Source organism: Ixodes scapularis, unplaced genomic scaffold (genome assembly GCF_016920785.2).
Source record: "Ixodes scapularis isolate PalLabHiFi unplaced genomic scaffold, ASM1692078v2 PGA_scaffold3__209_contigs__length_174095766, whole genome shotgun sequence".
NCBI lineage: Eukaryota > Metazoa > Arthropoda > Arachnida > Ixodida > Ixodidae > Ixodes > Ixodes scapularis.
The window spans coordinates 29,152,471-29,172,405 of NW_024609868.1; the positions used below are offsets into that span (position 1 = coordinate 29,152,471).

The following is a 19,935-nucleotide window of genomic DNA, read 5'->3' on the forward strand; positions in this document are numbered from 1 at the left end:
TCTTGATTTGGCGCTAAAAACGTTAGAGGAGCAGGTTTGGACCTAAGGTTCACTTCTGAAACCCCAAAAGACCAGACAATCCAGTTTTTGGATCTCAGCGTCGATGTGAGCCAGAGCCACGTTTGATGGTGGCATCATCCCAGGACCACCAAGAATCTCCTTGATTTTAGATCGGGGCATTCTAAGCTCGTCAAAAGAGGCATTGCAAAATCATGTATTCTGTCCGTGGTAACAAAGTCTTGCTACCACAGCGTGGGAGAAAGCCTTGCCGCCCAGGTAGGCAGATTAGAAGATGCCGGTTTCCCGGAATCGCTAATCGCCTCGGCGGCGGAAGCAATAGTGAAAAGCATTAAGAGTGAGGCGCGGGGAAAAGTAGCAAAAGAAGTGAAAAAGCAGGTTACATTCAGCCCGTATGTGCACCACATGTCACACGGCTTCAAAAGAGCAGCCTCGAAGTTCGGGGTAGATGTTGTGTTCTCGGCACGTTACAAGCTAAGCAGTATTTGATCTGCAGTGGAAAAGCGCGTTAACAACGTAAAGAAACAGGTGGAGAGCCCGTGCGGCATAAAACACCGCATTGAGTTCGTGCCATGCACCTTGGGTGTAGTATACAAGACACCCTTCACCTGCGGAAAGATATACATCGGACAAACGGGGCGGTGCCTCACCATTCGCCTGCGGGAACACCGTAGTTCTTTAACAGGTACGGCAAGCTCATACTTGGCGTTACACTGCAGGGACTGCGCCTGCACACCGTTACTTGACAAAGCCGTTGTTTTGTATAAACACAGGGACCAAAAGGCTCGAGATATTGTTGAAGCTCATAGAATAAAAAGGAGGGGCCAGCCTGCGTGAGTCAGGCTTCCTTGAATTTGCTGGACAGTGAGGTCGAATTTTTAGATCGGGGATGACGCGTATAACATTGTGTAACAGATAGCACCCAATTTTGTGAGGCGCATGCGCATTTCCATCGTGATTAAAGAGTTCGTATGTTTTTCTTCGTGGTTTCCTGAGAATAAACCTTTCAGTTGTTAGTCAGCGCTCGTCCTGTCCAGTTCCTTCCTCTGTCCTTGCAAAAATTCGTGCTGTTCCATTATGAATCCATACCAACTCGCCCAGTTATCCTGTTTACTAACCCAGATGACAGCGAAACATTCCTTGTCGGTTTTCGAGTAATTTTTCTCTGCCTTGACAGTGCCCGGGTTGCGAAAGCGATCGCCCTCTCTGCTCCGTCTTGTCTTTGGACGAGCACCGCACCCAGCCCGGCGTTGCTGGCGTCTGTGTGAACTTCCGTTTCCGCTGATGGATCGAAGTGTCCGAGGATAGGCGGCGACTGAAGTCTTTCCTTCAGTTCGTTGAACGCTTGTTCTTGCTCCTCCCCCCACTGAAAGTTCACGTCGTCCTTCGTCAGATGCGTAAGCGGTGCGGAAATCTTGGCAAAATCGCGAACTAAATGTCTGTAGTATGCGCACAGCCCAAGAGATCTTCGTACGGCTTTCTAGTCTGATGACTTCGGAAATTCGGCGACAGCGCATGTCTTTGCAGGGTCGGGACTTACACCTTGAGCACGCACGACATGGCCCAGGAATTTGAGCTAACCGTAAGCGAACCGACATTTTGACGGCTTCAGAGTCAGTCCGGCATTCTGGATAGCCTGTAGCACGGCTCGCAAACGTCTGAGGTGCTCGACAAAGTCGCTGGCGAATACCACTACGTCGTTGAGATAGACGAGACAACCTTTCCATTTCAAGCCGGAAAGAAAGGTGTTCATTACGCGCTGGAACGTCGCCGGTGCTGTGCATAGTCCGAACGGCATCACTTTAAATTCGTCCGGCGTGACGAATGCAGTCTTTTCACGATCTCGTTCGTCGACCCTGGATCTGCCGACAAATCTTCAGATCTACCGACAAAAAGTATCGGGCGTGACGCAGCCGGTCCAGGGTGTCGTCGATGCGTGGCAGCGTGTAGACGTCCTTTCTTGTTACAGCGTTCATTCGGCGGTAGTCCACGCAGAACCAAAGAGTCCCGTCTTTCTTTTTCACAAGGACTAACGGTGAAGCCCACGGGCTGCTTGAGGGCTGGACAGTGTCGTCATCGAGCATTTCTTGGACCTGCTTGTGGATGACTTCTCTCTCTTTCACAGAGACACGGTACGGCGACCGATGAACAGGAAGCGCGTTGTCTTCAGTGACAGTTTGATGTTTCGCAACGGTCGTTTGGCGCACCTTTGACGACGTGGAGAAGCACTCATTGAATTCGGCGAGAAGGTCACTGAGTTGTCGTCGTTGTGGGGTAGGCAGGGTTGGGTTGATGTCGAACTGCGAAGGCGGCGTTGTCTAGGGTGGCCACGAAGAGAGGTCTTCTGATATTCCGGCAATTTCGGCTGAGTCCAGGAGTTCCTCGGCGTGACCCACGGCGGTGCCTTTCGTAAGGTACGGGGCCTCCTGTCGGAAGTTCGTTACGAGTGCGACAGTGCGTCCGTCTTGGAGCTCCGCGACGCCTCTTGCGATGCCAATCCCTCTTGCTAAAAGCAACTCGAGGCTTCCTTCGAGCAAAACGTCGCCGCAGAACTGCTATGCTTTTCCATGGGTTACATTGTTCAATCTTTGTGCAAATGTAACCAAAGAAATCTTTGATTGGTCAATCATTTTATTTGTCACTCCACTTCTCACTGAAATTACTTCTTATCACTTAATGATGTAAGTCATGTTTTTCATGACTTTTGTTTTGTACTAAGATTATACCACTCGTTCGGTGTTGTTCGGTCTGCGCTAACAAAGCTCGGCCACCAGTCTTGATCGCTGGGCGAGTCTGTTAGCACAACGCGGCTCGGAGCAAATGAAGCGAAATCACGCGCGGCAGAACCCAGGGATTCTGGGTACACTGTATTAGAATACCGGGTAGTGTTTGGACCGGCGCGACTAGGAAATGGGAGCATGTGAGGCTGAGCGTGTAGACAACAATCACGGCGCTGCAGTCGACAGGGCAGCAGAAAGTCGCAGCAGTCCGCATGTGCCGCTGCACGTGCGTGTGCACGCGGTGCACGCGCACAACTACCACCATACTGACCTGCTGCCGAAGCGCCGGTGCCGGCACCCATCGTGATCTACACCAAACCCCTCAGGCGAGCCGCTCCGGTCCCATCACTGCATCCTGGGTTCAATCCCCACCCCTGCCCAACGTTACTATAGATCAGCCCAGCTGACAAGCTCCGCATTGGCCGCGCTTCGGAAAGCGTGCCTCCTTTGTTCGGGCGAGAGTGGTGACGCTGTCGTCGCAGCCCGCCCGGTCCGCGAGGCCGACCAAGCTCCGGGCAAGCTCGGGACGCTGGCTTTTCATCGCGAAATCAGGCGGTCGGCGGCACGTCGGCGGCCCTTCCGCATTTCTTTTTAAGAAATGGACTCTGCAAGTCGATTCTGCTGCAGTCACGATTGTAATCATGCACGCTATCGATTTATTCGATTTTTACTCTATAATTAATCGGATGGCAGCATGGGTGCCTACAGTGGTTTCCGCAGGTATTGAAATGGGAGGGCGGGGGTTTAAAATTTTAGGGGGGAGGGGGCATTGAGAATAGAGGAGTCGTCGCGAATTAAGGGATGTGCCTCCAGAAACAATAAGGTGGGGTACACCCCGCCTAGGGGGTGTGTAGGTGCCTAGCTTTGGGTGTGTAGGTGCCTAGCCTTCCGAGCGCGATTCTATGTTCGTGTAATGTCAAAATTCACCGGGATTTATATCATAGTTGATGTCCTCTCATATTCGTCTATGACCACTATCCACAAACTGGGACTTGTGTGCGCTGTCAGCGTCGTATGCAGTTCTCGATAAACGCTCCCACTTGTCACAAGAAAACGAACAAAATAAGTTTTCTGCCTTTTATTTGTTACCACAACAAATCTTCGGCAAGGCTAAAATTGCTGATGAATACAGTGCAACGTGTATTTCTTTTTGCATGAAAATATTGCGAGCAGGATGCAAAATACCAGGACTGAAAATACCTGTAGTTGGCGATTACAGGGCTCGAGCTTTCTTGTTTGCTACTGCCACCTTTTTCGTCATCTCTCGATTAATGTATCTCGCGTAGAAGAGCATTTGCGTTACAACGAAGAGGCATTGCAGTTTTCAAAAGTGCTATTTGCATACCCACCTTCCTATATCGCATTCTCAGGGTAGCTAAAATGTCTTTATTTTGGCTCGAGATAGATCGCGAAAACATCACGAGAACAATGAAACAACATTATAATTTATGGACAACTGCAACGTTAAGAAAATAGTATAGTTAACATAAAGCGAATTTAAATTAACGCGCGCTTATAAACACGTCAACAAGCATGTTGCTGGAAGGCACAAGGAACATGCATACACTTACACAAATGAACTCGTTTCACTAGCCAGTGGCGGATCCAAGGGGGGGGGGGGGGGACGCCGACGGGGGCGGCCACCCCCCCCCCCCCCAAACGAAGTCGACCCCCCCCCCCTCCCCCCTTCTCGGAGAGCAATTCGGCATGGGTGGAGCCGCCAGTACACAAGAAAGAATGGGCGAAAAGTATCCTTAAAAATTTTCCGCCCCCCATCCTCCCCCAAAAATGGAGTTCTGGATCCGCCCGTGCACATAACCAACGAGGGTGTCTCACAATTCGTGCACAATTTCCGCGAAGCTGTAGCAGGTACTTAAAAATAACGCTTCTAATATCTACCGCACGTTCACACATAAATCTTCAAATATACACGCTCCAATCCGCGCTCATCAGCTGATCAGAAGCGATGTCTTGAAATTCTTACCCCTTAGTCACAAGTCTCCGAAATGGCACGCGCAGGCAAGCGAGCGAGGTTATCACACACGTAAAGAACACACGAGAGGAATAACTGAGTTGTTTGCACCAGTAGCAGGCCTCGACGTAGCCGAACACAAATACAAAAACAGCCCGATTCTTTCGAATGACGAAGACGTCTTCAAATTGTCATTCTTTCCTAATGCGGCTTTGGTATGTATGCATCAGTCTACGCTTGAACTTCTGACACAAACATAGAACACCAGAAGAAGGAAGTTGACTGCATTTCAGTCTGTAGACGACCAAAACACAACGGTCCATGTGCCGGAAACCACTAACGATATACGTAGCCATTTCTCCGAGCCGCTTGTCTTGGTGCCGATCATAGGTCGGCATTTTAAGCTGCCCTCACTCAAACTCACGATCACTATTTTTTCCTCAATCAGAACTCACGCCCACTCACGATCACGATTTATTCAAAATAGGATCATCACCCGGACTCACCCTCACGGCTCAACGCAAAACCAAAACTCACTCGCCGTCATCATCACGGTCGTCACGCTCACAGATCATCACGGTCATCACGCTCACAGGTCATCACGAATCATCAGACTCACAGGTCATCACACTCACAGTTCCTCACGGTCCTCACACTCACAGGCCATCACACTCACAGATCCTCACGGTCCTCATACTCACAGGTCATCACGGTCCTCACGGCACTAACACTCTCAGCTCCTCACGGTCCTCACTGTTACAGGTCATCATGCTCATCACACTCACAGGTCCTCACACTCACAGCTCCTCACGGTCCTCACACTCGCAGGTCCTTGCGGTCCTCACACTCACACAGGTCCTCACGGTCCTCACACAGGTCTTCACGCTCATCACACTCACAGGTCCTCACACTCACAGGTCATCACGCTTGCCGGTTGCTTTCTTTGTGCTTTTCTTTTGTTTCTCTCAAGCCTTTGGTTTGTCTTCGCGTGAGTCGTGCGGCGGGGAAACTTTTGAGCCACTAATCCAATTTGAAAGAAATGTACTATGTTAATGTTTATGCTCCGCACATTTCTACCAAATTTCGTAAACCTGGATGAATTACGAAAGAAACTAAATGCAAGCTGACTAAAGTGGGTGCGTTTAACTTTCGCCTGCTGACAAGGGCGGCGGGAAAACAGAAACGCGTTTTCCGACAGGTTACATAGACAATGTCGCAGTGATTAGAACATCGCCTCGCTGTGCATACCTCGGTCATTTGTACACAGATAAACAATTACTACATATATCACCTCCGTTTCTTTTTTTGTGCCACCCACAGGTACTTCTACGGAAGTTTATGCAGAATGTATATATAGTAAATATATGGGCATCGACCCATATTTTTTTTTGTGTGTGTGTGGGGGGGGGGGGGGGGGGGGGAGAACGGTTATATCAGGTAGGGTGGTTGCACGTGATGACTGTTTGAAATCATACCATAATCCCTGTTGAAAGTGGTGTCTGTCAATCGTATGCTATTCTATGAACAGAGGCCGCGGTGGCCGAGTTTTCTTCTCACTTGAGTTGCTTCTGATTTTGTTGATTGACCGTGCTTGCCGGAGTAGTCTGCGATTTAAGGAGAATCATCGGCTGGCATTGTTTTTCAGTCATCTCGGCCTTTATAAAATACTGTCAGCATTCATTATCTTGATACATGCAGCCGTCCTTGAATTGATTTCGTTTGGATTGGTTTGACTTTGGCATGACTTTGCTTGGTTTGGTTTGGAGTGGTTTGGGGGTTTGCGGCCGTCCCCATGTGGTTCTTTGTCGCGCTCTCGATCATGTAGGGCGCGCCACTTTTCATGTGGCAAGCCGCGTCATTCTTGACACGCAGTTTTATAATGGGCAATCAGTTCGTCGAACAAGGTTTCATAGACAGATTGTTTCATCGACACTGCGATGTTTCATCGGCACATCGTTTCTTCAACATTTGTTTTATCGATGTGTCATCCGAAGATCGTTTCTTCGACATTCGATGCTCGACAGAGCTTATTACTCAGCCACCATATTACTACATTTCGTCGACACTTTTTTTGTTCGTTTTGTTTTACTCGTACGTCTAACGACATTTCTCTTTCTCTCTTTTTCATCGACGCGGCGTTGGCTCCTTGACGTCATGCGTTCTTCGCGTGTTCGCAGCGCACTACGGTGTCCGCTTCGGACAGGGCGCAGGTGGCGCAAGCGCAAATGCTCCTCACTCTTTGTACGCATGCAGTGCAGTGTGCTGTGCGTGGTGTTGGCTGTGCGCTTACGTCGCTTACGTTGCTGGAGTGGTGCGTGCGGCGCGGCGGCCTTTTGCACACGTATGACCGTTTGGCCGCGTGCTCGGCCTGTCTAGCGGATATTGGTTTATGAAAGGAGCGTGCCCTATAGGGGGGGGGGGGGGGGGGGGAACTGAGGCTCGGAGCTCGGCAGCCAGACGGTCGGACGTAATTGTTGCTTTCTGTCGTGCTTTTGGCCGCGTGCACACTTGACGCTCGCGAGATGCTGAATCATTCCAAACTTTTCCTAAAAGGAGTTTTTCTCGACGCAGTGGTGGCTTAGTATACCGCTCATTTTTTGTAGCGTCATGTGAGGCTTATTTTGTGCACAGTAATGCACGCGAAATTCCAAAACTGACGTTTTGCAAGTGTTTCGAAATAGGTAGTGACGTAGAGGTTAATCTGTCGGTTTCGGTAGTCTTTAAAAGTCCAATGAACGAGGTATTTGCATTGTTATAGAGTCGGAGCATAAGGAGTTTGAACGAATATAGGGGGCACGCCGATCGATCCAACATGGCGGAAAAGAGGGGGATAGATTTGCGGCGCCCGTAGATCGGTAGCGTATAAATTAAACAAAGCGTGCTGTTCTGTTTGTTTACGTGTGCGAGACGATCATCGCTTCAACCAAGACCTACCGTGATGCTACAAATGAAGTGTTCAAGCCAGTCGAAGGCAAGCAATCTTGCCATAGTCAAGATATGTGTGCAAGTGTTCGACGTCAGCTCTCACGCTGGTGCATCTGTCATCAAGTTGAACCGAATGTACTTGGGTCCAAAGAAAGGTGCACATCAACAATGTTGGCGCGTTGAAACTGTGACGCGTACTTTATCTAAAACTAAACTTATCGGTCTGCGGCTACAAACATTTTCGTTGACGTTGCTTAGATGAAGTAACCATTCAGGCCTCGCATTAAACGGTGTTGCGAACTCTTCGGTTGTTCTAGTTAATAGTGCTAAAAAACGGTTGGATGGAAAGTATGACAGCTACAGCATACAAGGGACGACTGAGGTCTTTATCCTGCGTTCTATGTATGGAAACATCGGTATCCTTGGTGTTATATTGCGATCAGCTGGTCGCCGATCGTCCTGTTTTTATGCATAATGTAAACAAGCCCCGGAAGCGCCAATCTCATTTCGATGTGCTTGTGCACCCATACAAGCCTCCTTTTGGCTCTTGTGGAAAGCTTTATTGTAATAGCAATAGTCTCATCGGCCGTTCGAGTTGTATGTACCACGGTGATATCTGCTGTGTGCGATCTGCAAAATAAACAAGTCTGCATTAAATGCCAGTAAGAGAACAAAGGTAAAGCTTTTTTAACTTTTTTTTTTCTTTTTACAAAAGAGGGCAAAGCTTCTGAAACAAGAGCAACCTAAGCTGATATTTGAGTGTGCTCAAGAATGAATGGCAAAAGGTGCTTATGCTAAGTGGTAGATGTGCACAGTTAATTTTCTTTTGCCTCTGCATTGTAAATTGAAAGATATGTATCAGCAGAAGGCACGTGTCCTTTTGAAAATGTATTTTATTAGGGCAAAAATAGGTTTTCATACACAACCAAAGAGTTCGCAACACCATTTAATGCGAGGCCTGAATGGTTACATCATCTAAGCAACGTCAATGAAAATGTTTGTAGCCGCAGACCGATAAATTTAGGTTTAGATAAAGTATGCGTCATAGTTTCAGCCTCAAACGCCAAACACTGTTGATATGTACCTTTCTTGATGACAACTGCACCAACGTGAGAGAGCCCACGTCGTCGAACACTTGCACCCATATCATGACTATGGTATGGCAAGATTTCTTGCTTGAAGTGAAGATCAACTCGCTACGATCGACTAGCTACGACCACACACCGCAGCGATGCAGGCGTCGAACGGGTGCATCGCAGTCAGTCGCCGTCACCCGACGCTGCTCGTTTGACATTCACGGCTTTCCGCCCAGGTGCTTCGTTTGTACTTGGAACCAAGTGTTAGTTTCTGTGCTTGTGTCTGTGCTCAGTGGCTGGATATGGGCCTCAAGAGCAGTTCTTCAGGCTCAATAGCATTCGCCGAAGAACTTGCGAAGAAAATGCCACCCAGGAAAAAAAGCACGAAGACACAACGCACCAGCTTGATGGACTAGGCACTGGTCGCGGAAACGAGGCCCTGCGGAGTATACACCAAATGCAAACTATCTAAAAAATATCATTTTTAGGTTCAAATTGGCTTTTGCGGACTAAACGCCTCGACACTGCCTGTTATTATGCATTGTATATTCACCACTGTTTGTTGCGGCTTGAGACTGCCTTCCTGTAATGATGCAGAGGGGTCAACTGAACCTTGAAATAAACATATTTAAGCACATCTAGACACGATGTTCCTTAAAGCCAGATGGTCAGGGAAAAGGTGTGCCATGACCTAATTTGCCAACAGCACACCAATGGTCACAATCAAAACTCACCGAGTCAATGGGCAGTTTTCCACCGGATTATTGCCGTGTAATCACCCATTTGGTCCATTAAAAACCTTGAGGCTGTAGCCACCAGCACACCCATTCTAGATCTGGAAAGCTTATGCTGTAGACGAAATTCCCATATCATCACATTTTTAGCAAACTGAATGGTTCCACCTGTTACACTTTTAGCTTTGGAAGTAAACCAGTTCACAATACCACCAGTGGCATACATCGTGCCAAGCATTAGTGCCGCGTGTGGCAGCAAAATGTCCTAACTAGGGAAGCAAGCTTAATCGATCGTGTTGATTAAGGCACCTAGATACGGAAGAAATTATCAATCAATCAAAGAAGGACCCTCGAAAGGGAAGTTTTCTCGCCGAACGAACATTACTTTTTATTGGGCGTTCCGCAATGTAAGGCCGAAGACATTCACTCCGTGATCGGTACAGAAGCATTTGCTCAGTAGTCGGTCGTGCGTGATAAAAACAACAGCAAAAACAAAGGTGGATTAGAAACGCGATAGATTCGCCTTTGCACGGAGTACTTAAACTTAAAATCGTGTCAACATAAAGCGACTATGGCCCGCCATGCTAGCAGCTATCTTTAATTTGACTTGTGTAGTCGTCACACCCGTGCACCAAACGAAAGCGCTGCTGCAAGCACCTCCGCCGTCAACTTTGAGTCGCTGTTGAGTCTGAAGAAATGCTCTATGAGGTCCATATCCAACCACTGAGCACATACACAAGCACAGGAAATAAAACTCGGTTCCAAGTACAAGCGAAGAATCCTGGGCGGAAAGTCCTGAATGCCAAACGATCTGCGTCGGGCGACGGCGACTGACTGCGGTTGCGCTCCTTCGACGTCTGCATCGCTGCGGCCGGTGGTCGTAGCTATAGTCGTAACAGATCGTGTCAGCTCTGCTGCTCGTACCGGAACACTAGAGCCGCGTAATATTCTTGCTGCTGAAGTTTATAAGCCTACGTTCGTGGCCAACGCATTTACACAAAGCCAACGCCCAGCTAACCTATCCCCCTCTTTCTCTTTCGGCGACTGGCCGCCAGGGCGGTGACATCGTCGCTGAAACTCCTCAATCGCCTACGTCGTCTTCTTTGCCATAGGGCAGCTGACCGCTTCGACGTGCGCGAGCTCTCGCTGGAAGCGTAATCCTATTTATATAGTGCTCATCCGTGTGTACTGTAGCGAATATTTCAGGCCCAACATATCGATAGTTTATTGTTATCAACCAGGAAAACGCAATATCTGTAAACACCCCCCGACAAAGAAAGAAAACGAGAGCTCGCCGTTCGCTTTGACCAACGTTGGCTTTGACCAATAGACCGATCTCACCAGCCGTCAAGAGCGTGCGTGACGCAGCCATAGTTGTACTTCACAGGAGGCAGCGGTAGTGCACGAGACGGCTTGTCTCCTGCACTACCGTGGCGTTTACCCTCGTGCGGAAAGATCACAGTTCCCGCAATTCATTGCGACAGAGGAGGCATTGCGAAACTGGCGATGAGGTCGGTCTATTATCTCAAGCCGGGTTCACAAATCTGCGTTTCGAGCGACAGAAACGACAAAAACAACACGAACGACATGACAAGGGGGACGATTATGTTCGTATTACAGAGCGTGGCAGATAACGCAATGAGCAGCTTTGTCAAGCAATCATGTGTCACGGTTGTCCCGGTGTCATGTCGTTCGTGTCGTTTCTGTCTTTCCTGTAGCTCGGAAGGCAGATGTGTGAACCGGCCTTTACGAGCCTACTCTGATGGTACGCTTGAACGTCACGGAAAATCGGTCTCCTCGCCTTTTCGAGGTGTCGCCACGGGTACGAGTACTGGCGGGGTATTAAGTGATTTGATCGGCACACAAGCGTCACTACAGGTTATGACTCTGTCAACATTGCCTGAATCCTATTCTAATTGTAAAATAGAATATCGAAGGTGTCTTCCCGGGCACAATGTCAGCCCATATCAAAATCGAACTTGGCGGTTTTTTTAAATGCAATATTTAGCATTATTTCGCGCATTAAGTTCCCGGAAATTAGCAGCACATTCGGGGAAATTGAAGTTGAGTGTTTTTTTGTTTTTTTTTTCATAACTCGCGGAAATGATGACAAACGGTTTCTCCGGACATTTAGTTGCAAATTCACAAGATATATTATAATTTATGTTGCATAATTATCAAATTTGCGGCCTTTCTGTAACCATCGGTTCGAGACAGATTCTCTGTCGCTCGGTTAACAAGTGTTCATTCAACGCAGTAGCGCAGTTCAACGAACCGCTGATCAATCTTGCCGTCCGCTACACCATTGTAAAAATTCCTTACGGGCTTGAATCATCGCGATATGTGTCATATGCCTTCCAACGATAAGAAGTGTTTCAGAATTGAATTGTAAAAAGTTGGTTATCAGATATATTATTTTTGTTTTACAAGAAATTCTTGCCTCACTCTGAGCACCTATGCATTAGACCATAACAACGTAAAAAAGAAACATGAATAAACAACGGCCAAGGGGAGCACAGCGTCACGCACGAAGCCCGAGAAGCCCGGGCAATTGGCGCCTCGCAGTCGCGTCCAGCCGGCGCGCCGGCAACCCGGCCGTGGCCGTGGCGGCCGTGGGGCAGGCGCCGCGACGTTGCGGCCACTGCGGGCCTCCGTCAGCGAAGGCACACGGCACACGGCGAATTCTGCGAATCCCGATGAGCCAGTAGATTTATTGGAGTAAGACACATGGCAGCGTCTCACAGGCGTCCATTCTAGATGCCACCTGTCTCTATGCGACGCTCTAATTGGCCCACTGAGTCGTAGCTTCCACAGTTTGCTAAGTGTGCCCATAGGCAACCAGCAATGCAGCTCGGAAGTTGGCACGACACGTTGCGCCATCTAGCGACTGAAAAATAAAACAACTTGGATAGTCCAGGACGGCCTGGGTCGCGAGGACTGTGGGCGGGCGCATTTAGAAACCACGTGTGAACGTGGCATTTTGAATCGGCGAGAGCCTTTTTGGAACTGTTTTTTCATAAAATTAAGTCTCAACTTCACGTCTCTATGACCTTTCCGGGTTCCTGTGACATCTCCCCTAAGCCTAGAGTTTTCCCCAAAAATAAACGCCGCTACTGCTGCGTGAAAGACTGCCACGGTCGTGCAGGTGACCCAAGTGTCAGACTTTACCGCTTCCCTTTAAGACCTTGGGAAGCGACACGGCGACAAAGTAGATTACTGGAGTGCGATGCATCAAGTAAGTGAATTTTACATTAATTGTTGAAGTGAACGAAAATAGATGTGCAGGCTTGGAAAGTGGTCTGACAGACTCCTTTTGCAAAATAACGTATTTATACTAGTTTTTTTACGAGTCTCTGAGACAACCATTTAGAGAAATACAGTCGGAAAAATTGGGCCGATTGTTGCTTCGCTTTGACGTCGAGAATCAGGCGATCAGGTCTTCAAGCGAGATGCCCTTCGACCAGTTCCCGACGGCGTGCGGAAAACAGGATGCTCACTTTTTTTCTGGGAAAAGCTCATGCGAAGCGTAAATATCCTTCTCATATCCTGTCGCCAGACTTGTGCACTGTTCTCTAGCACGGAGAGTTTGGTTCTAATTACCCACATTTTATTCTAGTGTCGTGGGGGCGCCGGGAGAAGAAGAGGACGGTCGAGCGAGGCGCGAGCGGGGGCCAGCCGGCGAGGAAAGAGGAAGAGCGTGCTGCACGAGGCTGGGGCCGGGCAGGAACGATAGAGCCGTTCTGGCTGGTCCGGCCCATGTCGGTCCCAGGAGCGTTCTACCAGCGAGCTTCGGATCAGGACCGGCGGAAACGGCGAGCCTGGCCTTATCGGCCTAGTCCATGACGGTCCAGGAGGGGAGGCACTCACTTGATCGAATGACGTTTTAGCGAACGCCCACGTTTCATCGAACGACACTTTAGCGAATAGTCGGACGCCGCGAAGCGGCGTTTTCGGGTGGGCCAAGTGAGTTCACATTTTTGTAATGAGTTCCCGTACACTGTTGCCGCGAAGCGGCGTAAAGCGCAGCGCGACGGATGGGTTAACGCGCGCCCCCGTTATTCGCTAAAATGACCATTCGCTCAAATGTCGCCGTTCGCTAAAATGTCATTCGCTCTTCTGATATGGGCCCGTCCAGGAGTGGTTCTGCAGCGAAACTCTAGCTGTGATAGCCCGGAACAGCTAGCGTACGCAGTGCGTGGGAAGGACGATCCGCAGGCGTGGACACGGACTCCGACTGCCAGCTATGAACGACGGGCGACAACTAGGGTCGGCGGGTCCGGACTGCCGGCTCTCGAAGACGGGCAACCGGGAAGTACAGTAAACCTATTCGCTGCCTTCTCGTTGCGTTGTGTCACTTCCTGGGAGACGAGCGAATCACAGACCGATCGGGCGGCGATTATTATAGAGCGACGCCGCAAGCGCACGAAGACATGTTCAAAGAGGTGTCCAAATGACAGCTTCAGATTATGCTCTCAACACTTGGACCTATCAAGGCTCCCGATGGTCTTAAAAAACCACATAAAATAAAAAGGGACATGGCGCGCACGTGCACACGGGGACTGCTGAAATCGGGTTCGCCGCCGCTCGCCACGGCCCGACGGGCAGACTGGCCACTGGCCGACCCATTAAGAGAGACCCCTCCACTTGTGGCGCCGAATGCAGCACTCTCGTGGCACCGCCTGGCCATTGCCGGCTGGCTGTCCTGCACTTGCGCCATCTTGCCCCAAACAACACTTAAAAGCATGATATCACACAATGTGAAAGACCTCACTCGAAGCTTCGATCGATGATGACACCACCTTTGTCGCACTTCTTGAGTGATGACTCATTGCGAAAGGTACGTTGAGGTGCGCGGAGAAATGAAATTCCGGGTGCTGATGAGGATCATGCGAGTCATTTAATTTTATTGCAGCTGTGCGAACGTTAGAGTTGACGCAATCATAAAATTCTGTGCCCACTGACACCAACTTGACAACAGGAACCGAAATACACACGAACCTTTCTATGCCACAGAGAGAGGAGCGCTTCCCCAACACCGACGTTACCGCGCCGCCTCGAGGCGCCGTCAGTCCGTTGGCGTCTCGCAGTCTGCCGTGAAGCGAAGAGCGAACGCCGAGGAGAGACGAAAGCGACCCCCCCCCCCCCCCTTCCTCATACCCCCTCTGCCCTCTACAGCTGGTTGAGACATTGCGGAGGGCGCTGGCAAGGAGGAGCCTGCAAGAACAAGCACCCCCCCCCCCCCCTCCTCCGCCCTCCACAGGAACCGGCGCGTTCACATGGCGAAGGAGCAGGCGAGCGACACCCAAACCAACTCTGAAGGCCCGAACCCCACGCAGTACTTGCGAAGCGAGAGTCTCCTCGCCCATTAAGACGGCCCGGGAGCTCACGTGACCAACCCAGCTAAGAATATACCAGCGCTCACCGCGACTCATCCTGGCCATGGTCCTCAGGCTCACGCCATCACTCAGACTAATGCGATCACCGGACTCATATCCACCCAAAGACTCACGTCTTAATTCAGGCTCATGCTCATGAGCCTCGAAACTCACAATCACACTCAAGAGACCTCAAAACTCACACTCATGAGTACTTCACTTAGCGCTCAAGCTCACACTCACACTCAAGAGTTTTAAGAACTAACAATCACACTCACGGTCAGACTCACGTTCATGAGCTCGCAGGGCTCACACTCGCACTCACACTCATTAGTTCTCAGAACTCGCGATCACACTCGCGATCAGACTCACGCTCATCAGTTCTCAGGACTCACGCTCACACTCACACTCATAAGTTCACGTACCTCACGATCACACTCACACTCACAATCACAATTTTTCGAGACTCGCGGCCTCACTCACGATCACCTCAAATCTGATGGTGAGCGTGAGTGATCGTGAGTGATCGCACTCATGAGTGAGAATGCCGAGGTATGGTGCCGATTGTCGGAAAACTGCCAAAACTAAGGCGGCCCTGCGGGCGTAAATTTACCTCAAAGGCCCCAGGAAAAGTTGTCTCGATCCGCACATTATCAGACAGGCAGCAGTACTTAGTAATGCACTTCGTGAACCCACACGAAAACGATGTTTCACGGCGTATGCAGTCCACGGTTACCGAGGCCAGCCAGATCGAACGGGTCGGGCGGGCTTGGACACGAGCGCCGCAACGCGGCAGTGAATGGCAGCGCGTCACTTTTTTCTTGGAGCTTGTCAACTTCTCTGATCCAGTAACGTTGCTCCTGCCTCTTTCAATTTAGATGAGCATGGTATCGGCACGCGGCCATTTACCATTACTGCGTGATGCACGTAAAGATCTCCACTAGGGGCTGGATGGCGCATTGAGCAAACAGGTGTGAAGCCACCGGAAGTAAGCTGCTTAGAATTGAGAGCGTGACAGGCTTTTCAACTCTTCCGAGTGCACGTTCATTCACCGCCCAGTGCACTGAAATTATATTATTTTTTTCATATAAAAAAAGCCTGCTTGTTGCGCGGTAACAGCGCATGCAGACCCGAGAAGTCTCCTCGGAAGCCCTTCGATGGGAAAATTTAGAAATTCTATGTTGCTCAAGTGAGCATATGTCCCACGTTCCAATGCCTCATTCCCGATATTTGGTTTGAAACTGGTTTATGAAAACCCACTCAAAGGCACGAGTAAGATCAGAATAAAACCTCGACCGAACGCACTAGGAAGCCCAGCAGATGCCCGACTTCCGGGAGAAGCATCGAACTTCCGGTGGCTTCACTTGCGCCAGGCTCGTAGGGCAGGTATCTGCGCCATCCAGCCCCCTATGGTAGAGATCAGTGAATGCACGTTAAAGACCACACATGCAAGCAGTGATACTGCACTGGTGAAATTTCTGGTCTACTGAGTAAACCAGTGTTGCCGCGCCTCAAAAGGCAGACCGACCTTCCGCTGCATAAACACGAAAGTCACATTTAGGTTAAGTTTGGCTGGAAATAATGTTGATCTTGCCGACGCAGCGATGCTACTTTGCCTTCCCGCTGTATCAGTGATACAGCTCCGATCCAGCGCTGAATCGCATGCACACCAGCATCGAGCCATCCCTTTATATTTCCTTATTTCTTTTTATTTTATTTACTTATTTCAGATACCGTACAGCGCCTGTAAGGACATTACAGTAGAGGGAGGTACGAAAAAAATTGCATAACAAACTATCGTTTATTTATCACCGCGATTTATACGTGCATTTCACGTCGCGCTGTACTTACGTATTCTTGCGTGGTGTCGCCAACTGTATGTACCCTAGAGCCACCAAAAATAGAAGAAAGACAATCCCATCGTGCATATGCAGTGCTCGGCAGTGCCCTAAAGGGCGAAAAACGTGAGTAAAAAATTCTCGTTGCATCCCGTCACCGAGCGGCGTAACCATAGCAACCACCGCTAGCACCACGATGTGGCACAGACCCGTGCGCCACGTCACAGCTTCAGCGTGGCGAGCTCTTGCAACACCACCTAGAAGACCAGGCCTGCACGTGACATCATGGTTAGTAGACCCCCACCCGCCCCAAGCTGCAAACACGCAGAAGCTCGACGACAGCAGCCGCAATAGCGGCACACGCGACCGTCTTGTCTACGCCGCGCGTGCTAGAGTCGCGATCAATGCGGGACGCTGCCGGACGCGAGAACGGTGATGTTGACGGAAGCTAGGCAGCACTGCGGAGATCCACTATATTTAAGGGGGGAGGGGGGGGGGGGGGGCGGCGGAGGAAAGGAGCAGGCGTAGTCCTCAAAGTGGTATTGATTCTTTGCTGATATGTTATTCACGCTTCTAAGCCCTTTTCGTCTGCGCCGGCGTCGGCGACCGGGATGGGCTTGCTTGGATGACGAGCCATGATTGATTCCTCGACTTGACCGTAACCTCCTCTCATCACCATCGAGTCCACCAGTCTTTGAACGGGCGGCGTTTTGTCTACAGTGGTTATGTACAGTCCTAATCACACTTGTCTATAACGCGCGAGCGAGCGGCTTTCTCCGGGGAGCGCTGGACTGGTGGCATTCGCGGAAACTAAGCTAGTCACGTGGCGCAACATAGAACGGCCCGCTCGAGGGGTGTCCTGCCCACTCTATCAGCTTGGTAAGCGATAAAAATAAAAGTGCTTTATGATATATTTTTGTTTTTTGATGACGACATCGTTGATACGCCTTCGTGCTTTACTCTGTTCATTGTTCGAGCAATGATGTTTGTAAAAAGCGTGCGAGCAGCCTTCCGCGTTCGCCGCCAGCTGATAGAGTGGGTAGGACGACACCCCTCGAGCGGGCCTTTCCATGTTGCGCCACGTGACTAGCTTAGTTACCGCGAATGGCACCAGTCTAGCGCTCCCCGGAGAAAGCCGCATGCTCGCGCGTTATAGACAAGTGTGATTTGCACTGTACTTGACCAAGGGGAAGCCGAAGCCATTGAAACCCGTGGCCCTGACCAGACCGTAGGGGCCCATGTTGTCCATGAAGAGCCACTCGTCCACCGTGACGTCGAACATGAGCGTCCTTTCCTCCATGCGGTCAATTGGGTTGCAGGTGGCTCCCCACAGCGATGTGACAACATTGCGGGGTCTGTCGAACGGTGGCTGCGCATAGCACATAAGCAGATTATGCGGAGAGCAAGTTCGTCTGCTTCAGGGATGGGCAAAATACATTCAAATATGTATCAAAATACAAAACAAAACACTTTGTCAAAAATGTATTTAATTACAAATCTAATTACATTCCTAAAAAAGCATTTAAGTGCAAGATACAAATACAACGAAATGTATTTGGTCTCCTCCAAATACTTTTCCAGATACATTCCTCAAAATTTGCGTCAGCGGCCTCAGGGCACCTGTAACGGGTTTCTGGCTATCTCATTTTAATTTTGCATCGCACACTCGGGAGTTAGTGTGCGAGGCTCTAGTAACGTAATAGAAATATAATCACAAAAAAAAATGTAATCAGCTTGGACGTAATAGGTGGAAAAAGTGCAGAGCTTCAAGCAGCTTTCTTTGTCGATTACATTTTGGTATAGACCAACAAAGAACCGAGACGATCAAGACGCGCAGCACAAGCTAGATAATTTTTTTATTGTTGCAACTCGCACCATTTACGAAAATCGGGACGACCCGCGCATTTAGAATGTTCCAGGCAAAGATATGGATGGAAATCAGGCTGGAAAGCATCACAAGTTGTCACAGGCACTTATTTAGCCAGTCTGCCTGTGAAAGTTGATTTCGTCACTATTCTTGCCCTGGACTAGCACCGTAATCACAAAGTCACTAAACGCTTGTGCTTGATTGAGAGACACTGCATTCGGTGCAGAACATAGTTTTCTTCCTGCTCTGGACACGTCTTAGGATGAGCAAATTGAGTCCTGACAATAAATTTGAGGGATGTATTTTCGCCCACAAAACTGTATTTAATTACAATTGTATTTGAAATACCCACGTTTTAGAATATAAATACACACGTCAAATACATTACCCAATTTGTAATTAAATACAACTGCAAAATACACAAAGTATTTGAAACACGTATTTCAAATACTTGTATTTGAAATACTGCCCATCCCTGGTCTGCTTCTTCCGCAGGGGTTGCAATGATGTAAGAACTCCGAGCTCTTATTGGCTGATTGAGAAACAAATAGTGGGTAAACCTCAAGGCATCTAGCATTGAGGTCTACCCACTGTCCCTTCAATCAAAGCCAATCAGAAGTCGGCGTCGTTCTGACGTCACCGCAACCCCTGCGCAAGAAGCGAACGACTTGCTCTCCGCATAGCACCAGATTGAAGAAACTCTTAATATGGGGTCACGCTGCTCGTATACATCGTACAAAAGACACTTTTCGCTGTAGACATCATGAAAGAAGTATCTGCGGATACGCTTCAAGCATCTTCGAAGCATATTTGCTTCTTAAGTGTATATGTACGCATGGAACACACGTCTACAGACAGGTGCTGTACGACCAGTCTGACAGGTCGGTCACACAAGAAACAAACACTCCACAGACAGTGTCTGCAGAGTGCCTTTTGCACGACGCGTCGGCAATGACCGCGGTCTATAGTGTTAATCATTGCCCCGCGCATAGGGTCGGTAATGCACAGGACAGAGGCTATGCGAACGTCGTTAAAGTTTACCGCGTGGCGATTTTCAGCGCGTGTTTTCGAACCTGCTTTCAGGGCTTCGTGTTTAGACAACCACGTGCACCCTGAACGTTCCACCCGCGCTCGCATACGAGCCGCGCGAACGAACTTGCCTATGCGTAACGAGCGTCGGCAATCTCGGAGCCCATGACACGCCACGACGACTTTCTGTACTATATATGTGGTGTGCAAGTTCGTCTGCTTTTGCACCTCGAGCATAGAATAAGATACACAAGGCAAAGAGCGGACACTGCCATAGGCCCCAGCGGCCCAGATAGACCAGTGACAGGTAGCGCTCCTAGC

The 19,935-nt window shown here is 49.5% G+C and overlaps 1 protein-coding gene across 1 annotated transcript in view; it reads right to left on the minus strand.

Annotated features, from left to right (window-relative positions):
* Positions 1–17,283: 17,283 nt before the first annotated feature.
* Positions 17,284–19,935, minus strand: part of LOC115317860 (ornithine decarboxylase-like) — a 28,129-nt gene continuing 25,477 nt past the window's right edge. Inside the window, exons 10-11 of the mRNA XM_040208138.1 lie at positions 17,892–18,087; positions 17,284–17,453 (exon numbers count right to left, since the gene is read on the minus strand). Coding sequence (XP_040064072.1) covers positions 17,284–17,453; positions 17,892–18,087 — 366 coding nt within the window. The remainder of the gene's footprint in view (positions 17,454–17,891; positions 18,088–19,935) is intronic.